General features: G+C 49.0%; 1 protein-coding gene across 2 annotated transcripts; it reads right to left on the bottom strand.

Annotated features, from left to right (window-relative positions):
* Nucleotides 1-5,043: 5,043 nt before the first annotated feature.
* On the bottom strand, nucleotides 5,044-8,927 carry LOC100087741 (tryptase-like). 2 transcript variants are annotated; one of them, XR_005660576.1, is made up of 4 exons: nucleotides 8,917-8,927; nucleotides 8,224-8,297; nucleotides 6,402-6,553; nucleotides 5,044-5,336 (listed from the first exon to the last, which is right to left on the bottom strand). XR_005660576.1 is itself a non-coding variant. In XM_029076048.2 (3 exons), exons 1-3 carry the CDS (start codon nucleotides 7,904-7,906, stop codon nucleotides 5,181-5,183), a joined length of 567 nt encoding a protein of 188 aa, XP_028931881.2. In that variant the 5' UTR covers nucleotides 7,907-7,913; the 3' UTR covers nucleotides 5,044-5,180. The 2 variants fall into 2 exon arrangements, 1 of the variants encoding a protein (XP_028931881.2); XM_029076048.2 differs by lacking the exons at nucleotides 8,224-8,297; nucleotides 8,917-8,927 and adding an exon at nucleotides 7,648-7,913.
* Between the last annotated feature and the right edge of the window lie 11,472 nt (nucleotides 8,928-20,399).

Genomic DNA, 20,399 nt, shown 5'->3' with positions numbered 1-20,399 from the left:
GGAGGGGCTGAGGACCAGAATGGGGAATGAGGAGGCAGAGGCCCAGGGGGCTGGGCAACAGGATGCTGGATTCTCGAAGGGCAGGGCAAGGCTGAGGGCCACGGGGCCAGAAAACATGGGTCCTGGGGATGAAGTGGGGTTGGAGAGAGACAGATTCGAGGGAGGAAAAATAGAGGGATGTAAAGTCTGGGAGGAGACTGCCCAGGGCTGGGGTGGGTATCTGGGTTCTCTCAACTGAGCTCTAGTGGAAAGTGACCAGATGTCCCAACTCAGGAGAGATAGTAGGGAAACATGAGCCACCATCTGCACTGGGATCAGTGGGGTCCATTGAGGAAGGACTTGCTGAGTGGGCCGAGGCTGTAGCTGAGGTGGAAGACCAGACATGATAATAATGATAATAATAATAATAATAATGGTATTTGTTAAGCGCTTACTGTGTGTCAAGCATTGTTCTAAGGCTGGGGTAGATACGATCTTAGTTCCCATTTTACAGATGAGGTAACTGAGGCCCAGAGAAGTGAAGTGACTTGCCTAAGATCACCTAGCTGACGAGTGGCAGAGCCGGGATTAGAATCCAAGTCCTTCTGACTCCCAGGCCTGTGCTTTTGTCCATTAGGCCAGGCTGTTTCCCTGCTTCCAGGCTAAAGAGAGGAGCTCTGCAGCAGGAGCAGGGGAAGCCCTAGCTGGGGACCACCACCATCCCATGGCCCTGCCTTGGCCTCCAGGGAGCAGCCTGAGTTGTGGCCAAAATGACCTCAGAAATTAAGACCACCGTCATCATCGTCAGTACTTCCGGGCCACCTGATGGCTGCAGAGTATGGGATTAGGGCCTGGGAAAATTCAGTAGGAGTAAAAGCCAGGTTTCTTGCCCTTGAGGGGGCTTACTAACTGGGGAGACAAGCAGACAAATATGCCAGTGCCAAATGGCACTAGTGGTGAAAGTAAGAGCCCAGATACCAATGACAGAATCACTAGTAGACGATGGCTTGAATAAAATTGGGAGACAGAGAGAAAAGGGAAAGGAGGCAGAGGGAACGGAGAGAAAGAGAAAATCCAATCTCTAATGAGGCCCTATAGATCCTACCTTCGTCCTTTCAGGTAAAGCCACAGAATCCCAATCGTATGACCTCTTGCCCTTTTAAGGACATAAGGTCTCTTAGTTATGTGAAGGGAACATGTCTGCTAATTCTGTTGAATTGTACTCCCCCCAGAGCTTAGTTCAGTGCTCTGCACATAGTAAGCACCCAATTCACCCCATAGGCTCTGCTCCTCTGCCGCCCACCTCCTCACCGTCCCCTGTTCTCGCCTATCTCACCGTCGACCCCTGGCCCACGTCCTCCCGCTGTCCTGGAATGCCCTCCCTCCTCACCTCCACCAAACTAACTCTCTTCCCCTCTTCAAAGCCCTACTGAGAGCTCACCTCCTCCAAGAGGCCTTCCTGGACTGAGTTTCCCCTTTTCCCTCTGCTCCCTCTGCCCCCCCCCTTCACCTCCCCTCAGCTAAGCCCCTTTTTCCCCACTTTCCCTCTGCTCCTCCCCCCTTCCTTCCTCTCCCCTCAGCACTGTGCTCATCCACTCATTTGTATGGATTTTTATTACCCTATTTATTTTGTTAATGAGATGTACATCCCCTTGATTCTATTTATTGCTATTGTTTTTGTCCATCTGTCTCCCCCGATTAGACTGTAAGCCCATCAATGGTCAGGGATTGTCTCTATCTGTTGCCGAATTGTATGTTCCAAGCACTTAGTTCAGTGCTCTGCACATAGTAAGCGCTCAATAAATACTATTGAATGAATGAATGAATGAATGAATGAATGAATACCACTGATTGATTGATTTGCTTGGAACCCAGAGACCCCCAGTTGCAAGAACTCTGTCTCTTCCCCATGGGGTGACCCGTGAAGAAGCCAGGAGGCAGGGTCTCCACATAAAATACCCCCCAGAGCTCTTAGGACTACAGAGCAGCTCTGACTCCCCCTGGGCTCTCTGTGAGTCTCATTGTGGTATTTATTATTAATAATAATAATTGTGATATTTAAGTGCTTACTATATGCCAGGCACTCTAGTAAGAGCTGGGGTGGAGACAAGTAAATCGGGTTCATCACAGTCTCTGTTCCACATGGGGCTCACAATCTCAATCCGCATTTTACAGATGAGGTAACTGAGGCACAGAAAATAATAATAATTGTGATATTTGTTAAGTGCTTACTATGTGCCAGGCATCGTACTAAGCCCTGGGATGGATACAAGCAAATCAGGTTGGACACAGTTCCTGTCCCAAGTGGGGCTCACAGTCCCAATCCTCAGTTTACAGATAAGGTAAATGAGGGACAGAGAAATGAAGTGACTTGCCCAAAGTCACACATCAGATGAGTGATGGTGCCGGGATTAAAACCCATGACCTTCTGCCCCCAAGCCTGTGTTCTATCCACTATGCCATGCTGCCGGGCCAACTCCAGCTGGCCAGAGCCCCACATGCTGTTCCTGGTTCAAAGAAATGGAGCCAGAATTCACCGAGCCTAAAACTGAGACATGGACACAAACACTAGAGGTTGAACTTTGTGTTAACATGGTTAAGGTGGTTGATGACCCCCATGGTAAACTGTCAGCTCCTGGTGGGCAGGGAACTTGTCTCTTGGTTATTCTGGCCTAGATCCGTAGGTTCCACAACGGTTTGGTGCACTTTTGTGCTGTCACCCATTAATCAGGTGAAATCCTTCATGATGATCTGATAAACAAGTAGTTTCTAGCAGCTACTGATCGATCATCTTATAGTTTAAATTACTAGGTCACCTGATCTTCTGACCAGGGGGTGGAGCTGGGGAAGAGGGAGGACTTTCCTACGATCGAATGAATGAAGGTCCTTAGGAGGAAGGGACCCAGGACGAAGGAGGGATCACGTAACAGGGGAGGGCCTTTGCATGCCAGGAGTGGACTAACTATGGCAGAGCGCACGCGAGCAAGGTTTCCCCCAAAACTGAACTGGCTCGGTGCCAGCTTGCTTTGTTTTTTTTCTTTTTTTTTATGGTATTTGTTAAGCCCTTTGTGCCAGACACTGTACTGAGCTCTGGGGTAGATAAAAGTTTATCAGATTAGACACCGTCCCTGTCCCACACACAGTCTCAATCCCCATTTTACAGATGAAGTAACTGAGGCACAGAGAAGTTAAGTGAATTGTACAAGGTCACACAGCAGACCACTGGTAGAGCCGGGATAAGACCTCAAGTCTTTCGGACTCTCAGGCTCTATCCACCAGGCTGCACTGCTTTCCCTCTGTATCCCCTAGCCCCCTGGAGCTGCCATGCTTTCAGGGGATGGAGTGGAGGAAGAAGGACTGTGTGGGTGAAGGGGGAAACACACATGCAGCGTGGCCTAGTGGGTAGAGAATGGGCCTGGAAGTCAGAAGGACCTGGGTTCTAATTCCAACTCTGCCACTTTTCTGCTGGGTGATACTGGTCAAGTCACTTCACTTCCCTGTGCCTGTTACCTCATCTGTAAAATGGGGACTGTAAAAAGACTTTGAGCCCCATGTGAAGCAGAGACTGTGTCCAACCTGATTAACTTGTATCTACACTAGGATTTAGTACAGTGCTTGGCACATAGTGAGCCCTTAACAAACACCATAAAAAAAAAGAGAGAGGCTGCTCTAGCCGGGGCAGAAGGGACCTCGGTCCATCATCACACTCATCAGCCCCGGCCCCAGACTGGCAGCGGGAGCGGAGAAATCACAGGCGGCTCCTCACCAGATCCCAGACTCTCTGGCCCCAGGACAGAAGTTTCGTATTTGCTTTCTTTGTATTTAAAAAACCGACAAAAAACCAAATCCCTCAAGGGTAGGGATGGCCCTCTGGACCAAGAAACACTACAGCCCTGCCCAGCCCAGCAGGACTAGGCCCAGAATCTCCTTCACAGCTTCAGATGTGGGCCCGGGAAAAAACCAGGCCAGCGCCAAATTTCATCATGGGACTGGTGGGGGGAGGAGAAGGCCACGGTGCCATGTTGGGTCACAATTCAAACGCTCCTATTAGGGACCGATAGGATGTCCAGACAAATCTGTCATCCAACCAAATGCCTCTTCTATAAATCGTACCATCATTGACCCGATCTGTTACATAAAATAAGCTGCAGGAAGGGAAGTGACTGAGTAAAAAGAAATGGACATAAGTTCTGTGGCAGGAAGGTGGAGAGTGAATACCGAAGTGCCTACAGGGGACGAGGAGACTCGAGGGCATAGGTGTCTCGGAAGGGAGGGAAATGTGGTGGGGAGACGAGAGGTAAGGCTCCTGGAAGAGAGGGGATTTAGTGGGGCTTTGAAGATGCAGAGATCTGTTGAAGATCTGTTAAATGTGAAGGGAGAGGGGATAGAGCTTTTTGTGAGACTTCAGTAAGTCGAAGTCAGGGATCTACTGCATCCCTGAATTATCTTCTCTTTATCCCAGAGCTAGCACGGTGTTTAGAATGTAATACAGGCTTGGTAAGTACTATAGTGTCGAGAATGGAGCCTGATTTCAGCAGCTCCCTCGAAGTGTCACACCAAAGCTCCTTCCACCCAAGACCCCGAGCCCAGCCCCTCTTCCCAGACCAGTAATACAAAGCACTACATTTCGGATTCCTTTTGCTGGCAGTTTAATGAACTGTTGACAGTGCAAGGTGACCCCAGCCCCATAACCCCACCCCCATTTCCCCACTCCTCCACTCACAGAGGGGATCTAACCCCCTCAGGGACCCAGGCTCTTCCCCCTGCAGATCTCTGTCTCCTCTGGGAACCCAGGTGATCTGGCAGAAGCACATTATTGGATCAACCAGAGTACCGGATCCTTCATCCCCACCCTGACCACCTGTCCAGCTCACTGGTGTCACGGGTTTTTCTCCCCCTGGGCAGCTCGGGTTAGGGGTCCCAGTGGAACAGAGAGAGATGATTTTCAGAGCTTGTTTTTCTAGGGTGGAGAAGAAACCCCAGAGAGAAACCCCAAGGGAAAAGTGGAATTTAAGGGATGAGGGAAACGGGTGGGTGGGAGGGTGGGGAATGATGAGGCTGGGAGGGAGGTTTCCTCAGAAGCGTTTGGATCTCTGGAGCAGGTGGAGGGAGCAGGTTGGCGTCCTTAGATCCTTAGGAAATGTGGCAGCAACTAGTGAGAAGGAAATGGCAAGGACCCAGGCAGGGGGAGCCTGCAAATATCAGCGGATTTTCCAACGGATCCAGTCTACGTAGTGAGAGACATTAACATAAATTCCTGGGAAGTGGGGCCGAGCACATCCTTGTCCCCAGCTCACCACCCCAATCAGTATCCAGGCACCTTGACTTCTGTAGACCAGTGGCCCCCCGGAGTCACCCTGTGGAAGAGAAAGGGGAGCATCCATGTGATTTGGGTTGTCCCGGCCTCTTACCCCAACCTGTCAGTGGAAAGGAGCGAGAGAGGAAGAGAGCTTCTCCCTAATGTTAACCGGGGCTTAGGGACAGTTCCATACAAGCAGGTGGGCTGGAGGAAGGGACCAGCTTGCTTCTACCTTGGATCTGTGAATTTTGGACATTTGATATTTGCCCCATCTCCAGCCTCACGGCACTTATGCATATATCTTTAAATTATTTATTATCATTTATTTATTTATTCAAATTAATGTCTGTCTCCCCCTCTAGACTGTAAGCTCATTATGGCCAGGGACCATGTCTGTTCATTCTCGTCTATTATACTCTACCAAGCACTTAGAACAGTGCTCTGCACAAAGTAAGTGCTCAATAAATGCCATTGATTGATTGATTACCTGGCTGCTCAGGGATCACAAAGAAGGCTTAGCCAATCCCTGTCTTTCAACAGGAGAGATTTCCAGTGGAGACCAGGAAAGAGTTTACGCTTATATTCCAGCCATATCTCCATTTGAGTAAAACCTGCCACCTTCCTTCAGTAAGTCAAAGTCAGGGATCTACTGCATCCAGTGTCCTCCTCTCCCATCTCAGGAAGCTAAGCAAGTGCTCCCTGTGGGATTCAATTGACCTAATTCTCTTATGACACACAAATAAACCAGCCTTGCAGGTTTTCAGATAATCTACCAGCCTGCAGGAGCTATCACTGGCCTGTATACACCGAGCTTCACCATAAAGACCAGAGCGGAGCCCAATCCCAAATTGGAGACCTACAGTATGCACGGGAAAACTCTCACTCTTCGAGTCTACCTTTCTCTCTCTCTGGAAAAACACAGGCAGAACTGGGAGCAGGATTCCTTCCCTCTAGGGACTGGGCTGGCTTCAAATTCTACCCCTTGCTTGCAACATCTATTCCTCTTTGACCCCACAACCCCAAGGACCTGGCTTGGACAGCCGAGAAAGGACAAGTTGTCCTAGGGTGGTCCAAACTAGGGTCCAAAAGCCAGGTCTCCCCATGAAAGTCTAGAGTAACTTACCTTACAGGAATCCTTCTTTCCTTTATCATACCCAGCACAGATCATATCATCCAGGATAAATGCGTTTATCCGCTGGTAGTTCCGCTTGCATTTATTAGTGTTATATATGGGAACTTTCACTCCCTTCAGTGGAAATGGGTCATGCAGTGGCTCTGTGAAAAGAAGGGGGCATGGACAATTGGCAGCTGGTTCTGGGGTGGGAAGAGGTCCCGATGTGGGCAGCAGGGGAAAGAGAGCATCCCGAAACCAGGCATCTCCTCCCAATGAAGGGACCTGGTGTTGAGGTAAGATGGAGGCTGGTCTGGAGATTTGAAGGGATGGAGAAGAGGCAGAGACAGGAAGAGTGGACCTAGATTTGGACTCTCTCTGTCCCTGAGACTGAGACACAGAGACACAGACTCTTAGACTCAGGCTGACCAAGAGTGCTAATATCTGGGGACTGACTCTGGGGAAATCGGTTGGTAAACCCCCTTCTTCCTCCTCCTGGCTCAGTCATGAAGGCTGGGCAGGGGTAGGGAAGGCCACCGGGACTATCCCCCTCCAGCAATAAAGGTGAATCCCTCCCACTGCTTCACAGGCAGTAGGCCTGTCCACTTGAGACCTGAGGTAATAATAATAATAATAATAATAATGGTATTTGTTAAGCTCTTTATTATATGCCAAGCACTGTTCTAAGCGCTGGGGTAGATACAAGGTAATCAGATTGTCCCACATGGGGCTCACAGTCTTAATCCCCATTTTACAGATGAGGTGACTGAGGGACAGAGAAGTTTAGTGATTTGCCCAGAGTCAAACAGCTGACAAGTGGCGGAGCCAGGATTAGAACCCATGACCTCTGACTCTGAAGCCTGGGCTCTTTCCACTAACCAGTGCTGTTAACCAAGTAACTACTGCTGACTGAACACATCCTCCTTACCCCACTCTCAACATCCCTCTATACTGTGAGCTGACTGGGGGCAGGGAAAGTGTCTGTTTTTTGTCGTATTATATTCTCCCGAGCACTTAGTACAGTGCTCGGCACACAGTGAGCACTCAGTCAATACAACTGAATGAATGAATGAATGAATAAACATGACAGCGGCCAGGAAGAAGAGCATAGCAAGGGCAGGGATGCTTGAAATCATCAGATGTCGGAAGGACCGGACTCTACCCTCTCCACTGACTGTCCAGAGATATTCATGAAAGGCCTCTGGGCTGGTACACTTTGCCAGTGAGGCAATGATGCCCAAGCCCAAACTATCCTCACCCGATTCTCCAACGTTCCCCCAGCCGGTCACCCAGCAGGGGGTCCCCACCCGGAGCTGCAACCCGGATGCGGGGAGTTGGATGGTTCTGATCTGGTGGGAGAGCTTCACCGGGTGGTCAAGTTCCACTAGCGCGATGTCACCCCCGTTCACGGTGTGCCCTAAGTAGTTGTCTTGGAAGATGATGCGCTTCACCGGAATCAGCTTAGAGGGGTGTTCTGTGTACAGTTTCAGCTCCCCTGCCTGGATGTGATAGTTCATGACATCCTGGGAGCTGCAGGGAGCAGGAAGAGGCAATGAGGGTCACTCAGACCCGACAGAGTCTGGGGAGGAGTGTCCCATCTGACTGAGACAGTTCCACAGTCCCTCCAGATGGCCAGTCCCTCCCACAGCTGGCCAGTCTCTCTCCCAGACCCCAGATGGACTCCCATCCATGATCCCCTCCCCGCTCCCGGCCCTAGAGCTGAAGGAGGGGGGGAGAGAACTCACTAAAAGAAACAGTGTGCAGCAGTCAGCACCCATCTTGGGTCAATAAGAGATCCACCACATTGGTGATTCCCACGAAATCTCAGGCTCACCTGCCAGGGCCACTGGCCAGGCTTGGCCACTTGGCCCCCCACGATGCCCACCAAATTCCTGGTTGAGCCACTTCCTGGGGAGAGACAGAAAGGTGGTTCCCATATCGAGTCAAACCTTTCCCCACGACCTGCATCGGTCTTGAAATCCCTCCTCCCCCTTTGTATTCGACAGAAGATCGCTCTCCCCATCTTGAAATCTTATTAAAATTACAAATCCTCCAAGAGGCCTTTCCCGCCTAAGCCCTTATCTACCCTACTCCCTTTCGCATCACCTTTTCACTTAGATTCTTACCCTTGATACACCCCATCCTCAGTCCCACAGCACTTATGTACATATCCATAATTTATTTTAATGTCTGCGCACCCCTCTAGACTCTAAGCTCCTTGTGGTCAGGGAACATTTCTACTCACTCTATTTTACTGTACTCTCCCAAATGCGTAGTACAGTGCTCTGCACATAGTAAGCATTCAGTAGGTACCACTGATTGACTGATCAAGAGGTTTCCAGACCAGGAGTACTGCTCCACTCAAGCCAACCCAGCCTTCTCAATGGGGCTTCTCCCAGCCCATTGGCTTCTGAACTAGGTTTGGCAGTTCTCAGCTCACCGGCCACCCCCAGCCCCGTGCCGGAGTTCCAGGGCCCAGGAGATGTAAACATTAGTGACGTCCGGTCTTCTCAATGTCGGAACTCACCCTGGTCCCCGGAGATGGAGCTCTCCGGGAGGAGAAGCGATAGGATCAGCAGCGCCAGCATCGTCTGAGGCCGAACAAGGAGCAAGACAAGGAGGCAACTGAAGGAAAGAGAGAGAAGAAGAGGCTGTGGGAGGCAGGTTCTCAGAAGAGATGGATCTGGCTGAGGGTGGAGAGAGTCGCTGAATTGGGCCAGGAGGAAGGGCTTCAGGACACCTGAGTTTAAGGAGTAAAGTGGAGGACAGGGGACTGATGGCTGGACGACAGGAGGACCGGTTCTGGTAGGGGAAGGGAGAGCTGAGATGGAGGCCAGAGGCCCGGGGTTCCCGGGGGGAACAGGGGAGAACGGGGCTGCCTGCATGCATGGTGGGAGGCCCACAGGACTCTTACCATGTTTCTCTGGTGTCTGTGGCTCCTGCCTTCTCTCCACCTCGCATTTATCCCCACAGGGCAGGCCAACACAACAGTAACCACACAGGATGCGGAGAGATGATGTGATCATTACTGTGGGACCTTGAAAGAGAATCCTGGGGACTCACAGCGTACAAGGATGCCTGGTGAGAGTCCTGACAAACCTGGCCTAAAGGATGGCTGCTGGGATCTGAAAGAGGAGTAGAGATAGAAACTGGGGGCATCTACACTACTCCAATTCAATTCCTTTCTTCTACCTTCCCTGGGTCCCATTCTCCACACAGAATTGTCATGCCACTAGTGTTAACTGCACCAAAAGCCAGGGGTAGAGACATCAAGGAACAGATTTGGAGAGAACTGAGAGGGGAGAGAAATGGACAAAAAAAAAACAGAGACACTGAATCTCTAAGACACTGAATGGGGAGAATGGAGATAGAGGTGGAAAAATGAGAGAGAACTAATCCAAATAACAAAGGGGGGAAAGGGGGAGAAGAGAAAAAGAGGCACAAAAATACAAAGGCAAGAGACATTTAGAGATACTGTGGTGCAGGCAGAGAATCAGATAAGAGGCAAAGACAGAGGAGCAGAAAGACAGAGACTAGAATTCACAAAAGAAAAAATGGACAGTTATACCCAAAGAATGATTTTGAGTCAATCAAAAATAGCATGATAGTCCTCTGAGTTTCCTTGAGGACACACCTGTGCCGCACCAAGGAATCTCCTACCTGAACCATCAAGAGAAGCAGAATGGCCTAATGGAAAGAGGATGAGCCTGGGGGTCAGAAGACCTGGGTTCTAGTCCTGGCTCTGCAACAGGTCTGCCGTGTGACCTTGGGCAAGTCAATTCACTTTTCTGTGCCTCAGTTACTCCATCCATAAAATGGGAATTAAATCCTATTCCCTCCTACTTAGACAGTGAGCCCCAAATGGGACAGGGGCTGTGTCTAACCTGATTGATGTGTACCTACCCCAGTGTTTAGAACAGTGCTTGGCAACACAGTAAGTGCTTAACAAGCACTATAATTATTATCAATTATCAAGATTTGCTGTTACTGAAAAGATTCCCCCAGTCATCCACACCCAAAACCCCTAGTACCCTAATAGAATGCTGCTGCCATCCTGTGATTTAAAATCATAACCTTCCAAAAGGTGTGGGGAGATTTTGGGGTTCCCCTCTCTGGCCCTGTTCAAAACGAGGGTCAGTAGCTGGTTCGGCTACCCCAGCTAACCCTGTCCTTGGTCCCAGAAACGTTCTTCCAATGGTGCCTAGCTGACCTGACTCCTTTTAAACGGCAGCACTGGCTACCCTTTACCTTGCCAAACATGCTAGGTTTTGACTTCTGCAGGGGAAGATTCAGGTGTCATCCAACCCAGATGCCAGCTGTCCAGAGAAGCAGCGTGGCTCAGTGGAAAGAGCACGGGCTTGGGAGTCAGACGGTGTGGGTTCTAATCCCAGCTCCGCCTCTTGTCAGCTGTGTGACCTTGGGCAAGTCACTTAACTTCTCTGTGCCTCAGTTACCTCATCTGTAAAATGGGAATTAAGACTGTGAGCCCCACGTGGGACAACCTGATCACCTTGTATCCCCCCCAGAGCTTAGAACAGTGTTTTGCACATAGTAAGCGCTTAACAAATACCACCATCTATTTGTGAGAATAGAAGAGGAAGGGCGGTGTTCTCAAAATAAGATTGGGGGGCGGGGTGGGTCAATAGGGCATCCATAGACCCTGCCATATCACCCAGAGACGATTACCACTGAGGGTAGGGAATCCTCTTGGGTCTTGCCCATTGTCTGGGTCCTTCTACTGAAACCTCAAAATCAAGCTGCTGCCTTACACCAGCACTAAGAATAATATATTCTGGGAAGTGGGTGGTAACTGGGATCTGTCATGATTTTCTCCCTCTAACCCACCCCAGTACCCCTCTAGAGATGCCTACAGACCCATGGGGATTGATCCAGACTTTCAATCTGTTTGGTAGATTTGTAACAACTTCAGTGCTTAATTCCGTGCTTGGCACATAGTAAGCGCTTAGCAAATGCCACTTGAAACTAGGGTCTGTTGACCAGGATGAAGTGATCCTCAGATGGGAATAATAATAGTAATAATAATAATGGCATCTGTTAAGCATTTGCTATGTGCCAGGCACGTACTAAGCACTGGGGTAAACACAAGCAAATTAGGTTGGAATCAGTCCCTGTCCCAAATGGGGCTAACAGTCTTAATCCCATTTAAGAGATGAGGTAACTGAGACACGGAGAAGTGCAGTGACTTGCCCCAGGTCACAGAGTAGACAAGTAGCTGAGCCGGAATTAGAATCCAGGTACTCTGACTCCCAAGCCTGAGCTGTATCCACTAGGCCATGCTGCTGTTTGAGGCCTATTGGAATGGGGTAATATATTTTAATGAGGAGAAGTGTTTATGGGTTCACTAAGAAGCATGGCCTGTACACCCATTCTGAGAGCTCTGGAACCAATTCAGATATGAATCCTGGACAAAAATCAAGATTCTTCCCCCCAGATCAGCCTCAATATCTCTGTAAGCTGTGGGACAAAGATTAGATGTTTGGTCTGAACTGAGGATGAGGTTTCCACATCTGGCCGGGTGGGACACACGATAAGGTATTTGTTCCCTTGTGTTTATCTAACAACTTCCACATAAACGTACAGAATTGGTTTTTTGTGCTTATCTAGAGTCCACTAGATCTGGCTCTTTTCAGCCAGTAAAAGCGGGCGTTAAATCGGGTGAAAGATTACCGAGCCGATCAGGATCTCACTGTAGGCCCTGATCACTGTGGCTGGAAAACCTAGGCTTCTTGCAGGGTGGAATTATAAAGATGCCTGTCAGGTGATAGGGGAGTATGAGAGGGGAGGGAGAGGAGAAAGGATGGGTGGAGCAAGGTAAGGAAGTTAGGGGGTCAAAGGGGGAAATCAGTCCACTCAAGGTGCAGAGGAAGGATGGAAGGGACAGGATGCCCAGGACCCTCACTTATCGTGATTTCCACTCTCAAGATTGCATCTCCCAGCCTCCTTTTCATCCCCGCTGGTTCTTATGCAACAGGATACATGGAGGGACCCAGGGGCCGAGGTCTAGATTGGGGGATGAAGAGGCAAAGGTCCAGGGGGCTGGGAAGTGGTCAGCAGGATGCTGAATTCTTAAATGGCAAGGCAGGGCTGGGGGCCATGGAGGCCAGGAAACCTGGGTCCTGGGGTAATGTGGATTGGAGAGAGATTTGAGGGAAGAAAAACTGTGGGTCGTAGAATCTGGGAGGAGACTCTTCAGGATCTGGGGTGGGTGTGTCTGGGTTCTCTGAACTGAACTCTAGTGGAAAGTGACCAGATGTTCCAACTGAATCAAGATAGGAAACGTGAGCCACCATGTGCACTGGTACCAGCAAGGTCCATTGAAGAAGGAAGCGCTGGGTGGGCCGAGGCTGTAGCTGAGGCGGGAAGCCCGGAAAATGAAGACAGCAGCAGCAGTCCACAGTGGTCATGGTGGGCAGCAAGCATCAGCAGGGAAACCCCAGCTGGGTGACCACCACCACCTCATTCCCCTGTCACTGCCATTCCCCTGTCCCCTTGACCTCCAGGGAGCAGCCTGGGTTGTGGCCATGATTCACCAAAATCGCCCTCATCATCTTTGGTTTTATTTACCCGGGGAATGGCTGCTGGAGGCAGGATCTTTTTAGGAGCTTTGGCCAGGAGAAAGGGGATCTGGTTTGCGGGATTAGAGGGGAGACACTCGTGAGGAGTGAGTCATTGGCAAGGCACTGGTAAATGGTCAGTTTGGTTTAATCAAAGAGCATAAACTGGGGTGGAGCGATCAAAGAGGGCAGAAAGAAGTGAGGCACAGCTGGTAGAGGGGCTCACACCCAATGTCCAGGTGGTTTTGGTTAAGGGGTGGTGAATTTCATTCATTCATTCAATAGTATTTATTGAGCGCTTACTATGTGCAGAGCACTGTACTAAGCGCTTGGGATGAACAAGTCGGCAACAGATAGAGACAGTCCCTGCCGTTTGACGGGCTTTCAGTCTAATCGGGGGAGACGGACAGACAAGAACAATGGCACTAAACAGCGTCAAGGGGAAGAACATCTCGTAAAAACAATGGCAACTAAATAGAATCAAGGCGATGTACAATTCATTTACAAAATAAATAGGGTAACGAAAATATATACAGTTGAGCGGACGGGTAAAGTGCTGTGGGGATGGGAAGGGAGAGGTGGAGGAGCAGAGGGAAAAGGGGAAAATGAGGCTTTAGCTGCGGAGAGGTAAAGGGGGGATGGCAGAGGGAGTAGAGGGAGAAGAGGAGCTCAGTCTGGGAACGCCTCTTGGAGGAGGTGAGTTTTAAGTAGGGTTTTGAAGAGGGAAAGAGAATCAGTTTGGCGGAGGTGAGGAGGGAGGGCGTTCCGGGACCGCGGGAGGACGGGACCCGGTGGTCGACGGCGGGATGGGCGAGACCGAGGGACGGTGAGGAGGTGGGCGGCAGAGGAGCGGAGCGTGCGGGGTGGGCGGTGGAAAGAGAGAAGGGAGGAGAGGTAGGAAGGGGCAAGGTGACGGAGAGCCTCGAAGCCTAGAGTGAGGAGTTTTTGTTCGGAGCGGAGGTTGATAGGCAACCACTGGAGTTGTTTAAGAAGGGGAGTGACATGCCCAGATCGTTTCTGCAGGAAGATGAGCCGGGCAGCGGAGTGAAGAACAGACCGGAGCGGGGCGAGAGAGGAGGAAGGGAGGTCAGAGAGAAGGCTGACACAGTAGTCTAGCCGGGATATAACGAGAGCCCGTAGCAGTAAGGTAGCCGTCTGGGTGGAGAGGAGAGGGCGGATCTTGGCGATATCGTAGAGGTGAAACCGGCAGATCTCGGTAACGGATAGGACGTGTGGGGTGAACGAGAGAGACGAGTCAAGGATGACACCGAGATCGCGGGCCCGAGAGACGGGAAGGATGGTCGTGCCATCCACGGTGATAGAGAAGTCTGGGAGAGGACCGGGTTTGGGAGGGAAGATGAGGAGCTCAGTCTCGCTCGTGTTGAGTTTTAGGTGGCGGGCCGACATCCAGGTGGAGACGTCCCGGAGGCGGGAGGAGATGCGAGCCCGAAGGGAGGGGGAGAGGACGGGGCGGAGATGTAGATCTGCGTGTCATCTGCGTAGAGATGGTAGTCAAAGCCGTGAGAGCGAATGAGTTCACCGAGGGAGTGAGTGAATTTCACCATGAGTGGTGTCTCCACACACAAACATGTATATATATATATCTCCACCACCCCTACCAGCTCTGGGCTTTGACCCAGAGTTTGCTGTCTTATTATGGCCTATGAGTACTCAGTCTCCCACAAAGATTTCTGCATCCTCCTCCTGACAGTCTTCCCTGTTATCCGTGACAGTCTCCCTGCAACCACCTTGTGCCTGTTAAGCTGGTAAATCAACCCATCAATCAGTGTCAGTAAATGTCAGCCTGCCCGAGTTTTTGATCCTTCTGGATTCCCTTTGGAGATATTCAGAAAGCCCAATATGCCCCTTGGAAGATCTCCGTCATCACGGGAGCCCTGGATCCAAAGAACACCAGAGTGAAAGCGTTGGTGTTTCTCCATCGCTCAAAGAAGCAGCACGGCCTAGTGGATAGAGCATGGGCCTGGGAGTCAACATGACCTGAGCTCTAACCCCAGCTAAGCCTTTTGTCCGCTGTGTGAAACTGGGCAAGTCACTTCACTTCTCTGGGCCTCAGTCAGCTCATCTGTAAAATGGGCATTAAGACTGTGACCCTTATGATGATCAGGGACTGTGTCCAAACCGATTATCTGGCATCTACCCTAGCATTCAGTATAGTGGCTGGCATATAGTAAATGCTTAGCAAATACGCAAATACCATTAAAAAAAGAAGATATTTTAACTGGGCTCTGTACTTTTGTGTTTGTCTTCAAATTATTTATTTATATTATTGTCTCTCTCTCCCCCTCTAGACTGAAACCCCATTGTGAGAAGGGACTGTATCTGCCAACTTTGTTGCACTGTACTCTCCCAAGTATCTAGTACAGTACTCTTGCACATAGTACACATTCAATAAATTAGAGAAGCAGCGAGGCTTAGTGGAAAGAGCACGGGCTTGAGAGTCAGAGGTCATGGGTTCTAATTCCGGCTCCGCCACTTGTCAGTTGTGTGACTTTGGGCAAGTCACTTAACTTCTCGGTGCCTCAGTTACCTCATCCGTACAATGGGGATGAAGACTGTGAGCCCCATGTGGGACAACCTGATAAACCTGGATCTATCCCAGTGCTTTCAACAGTGCTCAGCACCATAGTAAGCGCTTAACAAATAACATCATTACTATTATTATTAAATACCACTGATGATGATGATACATGGTGTAGTGAATAGAGCATGGACCTGGGAGTCAGAAGGTCATGGATTCTAATCCCAGCTGAGCAACCTGAGTACTCAGTCTCCGGTAAATGGGGATTGAGATTGTGAACTCCACATGGGACAGGGACTGTCCAACCCGATTTGCTTGCATCCACCCCAGTGCTTAGTACAGTGCCTGGCACATAGTGAGCACTTCACAAATACCATGATTATCATTATCATTATTATGGTTTTCACCGCAGGGAGAAGATGGGGCTAACCACCAGGCAGCAGCAAGGGACCATTTTTTTTTCCCAAGTTTCCTGAACAGGGTTGTTAGTGAGATGTGGATGTGATAGGGCCCTGGTTCCCACAACGTGCTTTGCTCACGATGAGTCTCCTCCCATTGCTCATTGCCCTTCCTGCAGCCCCAGTCAGCACTGACATTAGATCTGGGTCATCTTACCCTTCTGGTCCTGAGTCACCCTCACCCTTCCTCCTCATATCTCTCTTCCCGCCATTTTCTCTGAGCACGGGGACTCGAATGTCACAAACAATGCCTCAGCGGCCACATCACCCTCAGACTCCCAAAGACTCCTGGGAGCCCAAGAAAAACAAGAGACCTTGACTCTCCTTCCACGCACAACCCCCTCTGCTCCCACCAAGCCTTTTTTTATGGTATTTGTTAAGCGCTTACTATGTACCAAACACTGTATTAAGCGCTGGGGTAGCACAGGCTAATCAGATTGGACACAGTCCCTGTCCCACACAGAGTGTTGACACTACCGACCCAAGAACACTCATCCCCTAGGTCAGAGGGCCCCAAAACAAAATGATAGAGAAGGTGTACCACAGTGTGCTTCTGGAGCCAAAATACCTGTCCGTTTGGGACCAGGCCCAGTGAACTCCAAACAAATGCTGTTTATCTGTTCATAAGCAATCGGTCAGTGGTATTTATTGAACGGTGACTCTGTGCAGAGCATGTACTAAGCGCTTGAGAAAGTACAATACAATAGAGCTGGTGGACATGAGCCCTGCCTTCAACAAACTTGCGATCTAATGGGGGAGAAAGACAATGAAATAAATTAGAATTAGAAGTTGCAGAGAATAATGATTCATATGTAAGTGCTGTGGGAGTGGAGGTGGAGGTGAAGAGAGTATTTAAATACTTAGGGAGTTTGGCCCCACGTTCATAGGTGACGCAGAAGGGAGACAGAACTGAGGGGGAAGATGAGGAGTTACTCAAGGAAGATTTCTTGGAGGAGGTATTCATTCATTCATTCAATAGCATTTATTTAGCGCTTACTATGTGCAGAGCACTGTACTAAGTGCTCGGAATATACAATTTGGCATAAAAGTATGACTTTAGTAGACTTTGATCGATCAATCAATCATATTTATTGAGTGCTTACTGTGTGCAGAGCATTGTACTAAGCTCTTAGGAGAATACGATGCAACAGAGTTGGTAGACATGTTCTCTGCCCACGTCAAACAGACATTTATATAAGTAAATAGGAATAAATAAATTTAAAATATATAAGTAATGCTGTGGGGCTGAGGGAAGGGTGAATAAGGGAGAAATCCAGGGCCACACAGAAGGGAGTGGGAAAAGAGGAAATGAGGACTTAGTCAGGGAAGGCTTCTTGGAGGAGATGATGATGATGATGATGGCATTTGTTAAGCACCTACTGTGCGCAGACTACTGTTCTAAGCGCTGGGGTAGATACAAGGTAATCAGGTTGTCCTACATGGGGTTCACAGTTTTAATCCCCATTTTAAAAATGAGGTAACTGAGGCACAGATAAGTTAAGTGACTTGCCCAAAGTCACATATCTGGCAAGTGGCAGAGACAAGATTGGAACCCAAGACCTTTGTATCCCAAGCCAGGAGCTCCCAAGCCAGCTCTTTCCACTAAGCCAGGAGATGTGCCTTAAATAAGGCTTTGAAGGTAGGGAGAGTAATTTTCAGTTGGAAATGAAGAGGAAGGACATTGCAGGCCAGGGGCAGGATGTGGGCAAGTGGTCAGTGGTGAGATAGAAGAGATTTGATGACAGGGAGAGTGGTGGTCTGTCGGATATGAAGGGGAGGGAGTTCCATTTAGGAGGGCCGACAGCAAGAGAGAAATGAGATAAAGATATAGTAAAAAAGTTGGTTTTGGAGAAGCAAAGTGGGCAAGTTGTTTTGTGAGAGGAGAGAGGATAGGTAGGAGGGAGACACCGGACAATGTCTTAAAGCTAATGGTGAGAACATTCTGCTTGATGTAGAGATTGATGGGAAACAATTGGAGGTTTTTGAGGAGTGGGAAGATGTACAGAATTATATTTTAGAAAAATGATCCAGGGAAGCAGGGTAAAGTATGGACTGGAGTGGGGAGAAGCTGGAGGCAAGGGAGGTCAGCGAGGAGGCTGCTGCAGTAGTCGAGGAGGGATATGACAAGTGCTTGGATCATTCATTCATTCAATCGTATTTATTGAGCGCTTACTGTGTGCAGATCACTGCACTAAGTGCTTGGAAAGTACAATACAGAAGGTGAGGAAAGGTCAGATCCTGAAGATGGTCTGAAGATAGAACTGACAAAATTTGGCAACTGACTATGTGGGTGGAATGAGAGAGACGAGATGAGGATAAGACCAAGCTTGTGGGCTCGAAACACAGGGAGGGATGGTGGTGTTTACAGTAGTGGGAAAGTCAGGGGAAGGTTGGGAATTGAGTTTTGTTTCGAAAATATTAAGTTTGAGATACTGGTTAGACATCCAAGAAGAGGGGTCCTAAAGGCAGGAGGAAATGTGAGAATGTTGAGAAGAAGGGAGGTTAGGGCTGAAGAGACAGATTTGGGAACTGTTGGCATAAAACAGAGAGTTCCTGAGCAGTTTGTGTGACTCATTCAGAACTATTAACACTGAGGCCCTGCTCGCTGTCAGCTCACCAGCAACGAGGTAGCGTGTCTTTAGCATGCTGGGACCCAAGCAGTTTCTGAGTGGATTCAGACAGTTGCTCCCTCACAGGGAGGCAGAACAAAGGACTGAGACACAAAGTCAAACGTGTTAGAGCAGTGGTCCATTGGGAGAATCCTGTGGAGGAGACATCAGCCTGGAAGGCTGCAGTCTGGGCTGAGGTTGCTCTCCTTGAACAGAAGTTTGGGGAAGATTGGGATTCTCAGAGGCAGTATGACAACAATGGCGGGCACTGAACGCAGCAAACACAGAAGCCCAGCAACGGATCATTCTTATATCTCTTGATGCTTTAGATTGCCCTTCACACATAAGCCTTTTAACTCCCACCTGCCGGCACACATAAGCTCTCCAACAGTTATAAAAATCCACATCTAATGTAGCATTTGAAGTCTAAAACATCCTGAGTTTACCACAAGTTGGCTTGTTCCACTGACATGCTTGATACATTTTTTTATGGTACCTGTTAAGTGCTTACTATATTTCAAGCACTGTACTAAGCACAGTTTGCCTGTGGGAACTTTTCTAGCAATTTGTCCCATAACCACAAGTAAAGCGACTGTTCTGGGATTTCCCTGACCAGGTTAGGGGTCAGTTAAACCGAATAGGATTACATCGGCTGTCATATATAACACTCATGTGAGGCATCGTATTGGTCTAAAACATCCTGGTTTTATCTATGGACCCAGTAATTTGGACCAGCCTACTAGAAAAAAATACTTTGACTCTGAGAAATTGGTGAGCATCTTCTTGTCATAAGGATGAAAAAGAGAGAACATCTTTCACCATTCAAGTTACCATTCATCACTCTCTCTTTTGTCACCCCCAAAATGTCTATGAGATCCCCAGGAGAAGTGAGAGGATCAGAAGCATCATCAGCCACAAAATCATCTGCGTTAGGAACAAGCAGGACAAGAAAATAAAATAATTGGAGGAAAGTGAGAAAGTCCTCACAGGCCAGTTCTCACAGCTGAGAGATGAGAATCATCAGAGAGCTGATGGTTCCATCCTCTCCCCTGTGGGGCATACAACTCTTCCCCATGAGGCTCTGGCCTGAGGAGAGGCCTTGGACCGACCATTTCTAGAAGCGGAGATCTGGGGTGTGAAAGCCTGGTGTCTGACCTCACAACGCAACAGGGGTCAACATGGAATCCCCTGGCTTCCATTCCAATGCAGGAATTCTTCTCTGTTAGACCCTGAGGTGACTGAGGAAAATCACCGTTCCAATCCCATGACTTTAATTTGCTGACCCCCACAACACCGAGAGAATAAGGCAGGGTTCCACTCTTCAGTTCTGCTCAAATCTGAGGCTGATAGCTGTGCTCAGAGGATATTTCCCTCCAGATAGAGAGAGATTCTAATGTGGAAATGAGATCCCTGCATACGTCACCCACTTTTCCTCCTTCATATTATGAAAGGGAATATCATTAATGTCAGAAGGTAGTTCCAGTACTAAAGAAAAAAATCTTAGACAGCAATTAGCATGCTAAAGTAGATAACAAGATTGCATCTATCCAAATCAAAAGAGCACAGAAAGAAATCTAGTCTCCAAACGTAACTCGCTCCCAGTTTGGTATTCTCCCCAGCCAAGCATCTAGATTCTAAGTAAGAGGGAATTTCACTGTCAGTGGTTTCCTCTTTGAATGGTGACAATTCTATTTTAAAAATTTACATATATGCATGGATCTAGACAGAGAGGAGAGAGAAAGAGAAAGTATCATTTGTTGGTGATTAAAGTCGTGGACAGGACCAAACTGAGGTGAGAGGCAGGAGTTTCATGGACAAGGGCATTTACA

This window comes from Ornithorhynchus anatinus, chromosome 11 (assembly GCF_004115215.2).
Source record: "Ornithorhynchus anatinus isolate Pmale09 chromosome 11, mOrnAna1.pri.v4, whole genome shotgun sequence".
NCBI classification, from domain to species: domain Eukaryota; kingdom Metazoa; phylum Chordata; class Mammalia; order Monotremata; family Ornithorhynchidae; genus Ornithorhynchus; species Ornithorhynchus anatinus.
Note: the sequence above shows the minus strand (reverse complement) of the source record. Positions and strands in the feature narration are given on the sequence as shown.

Bases quoted from the DNA above. Each gene is read 5' to 3' on its own strand.
- LOC100087741 (XM_029076048.2), bottom strand. From the start codon at position 7,906: ATGAACTATCACATCCAGGCAGGGGAGCTGAAACTGTACACAGAACAC. The intron at 6,554-7,647 runs GTGAGGATAGTT...TTCTTTTCACAG, and splicing joins GGGGAACGTTGGAGAATCGG to AGCCACTGCATGACCCATTT. The intron at 5,337-6,401 runs GTAAGTTACTCT...TCTCTTCCACAG, and splicing joins GAAAGAAGGATTCCTGTAAG to GGTGACTCCGGGGGGCCACT.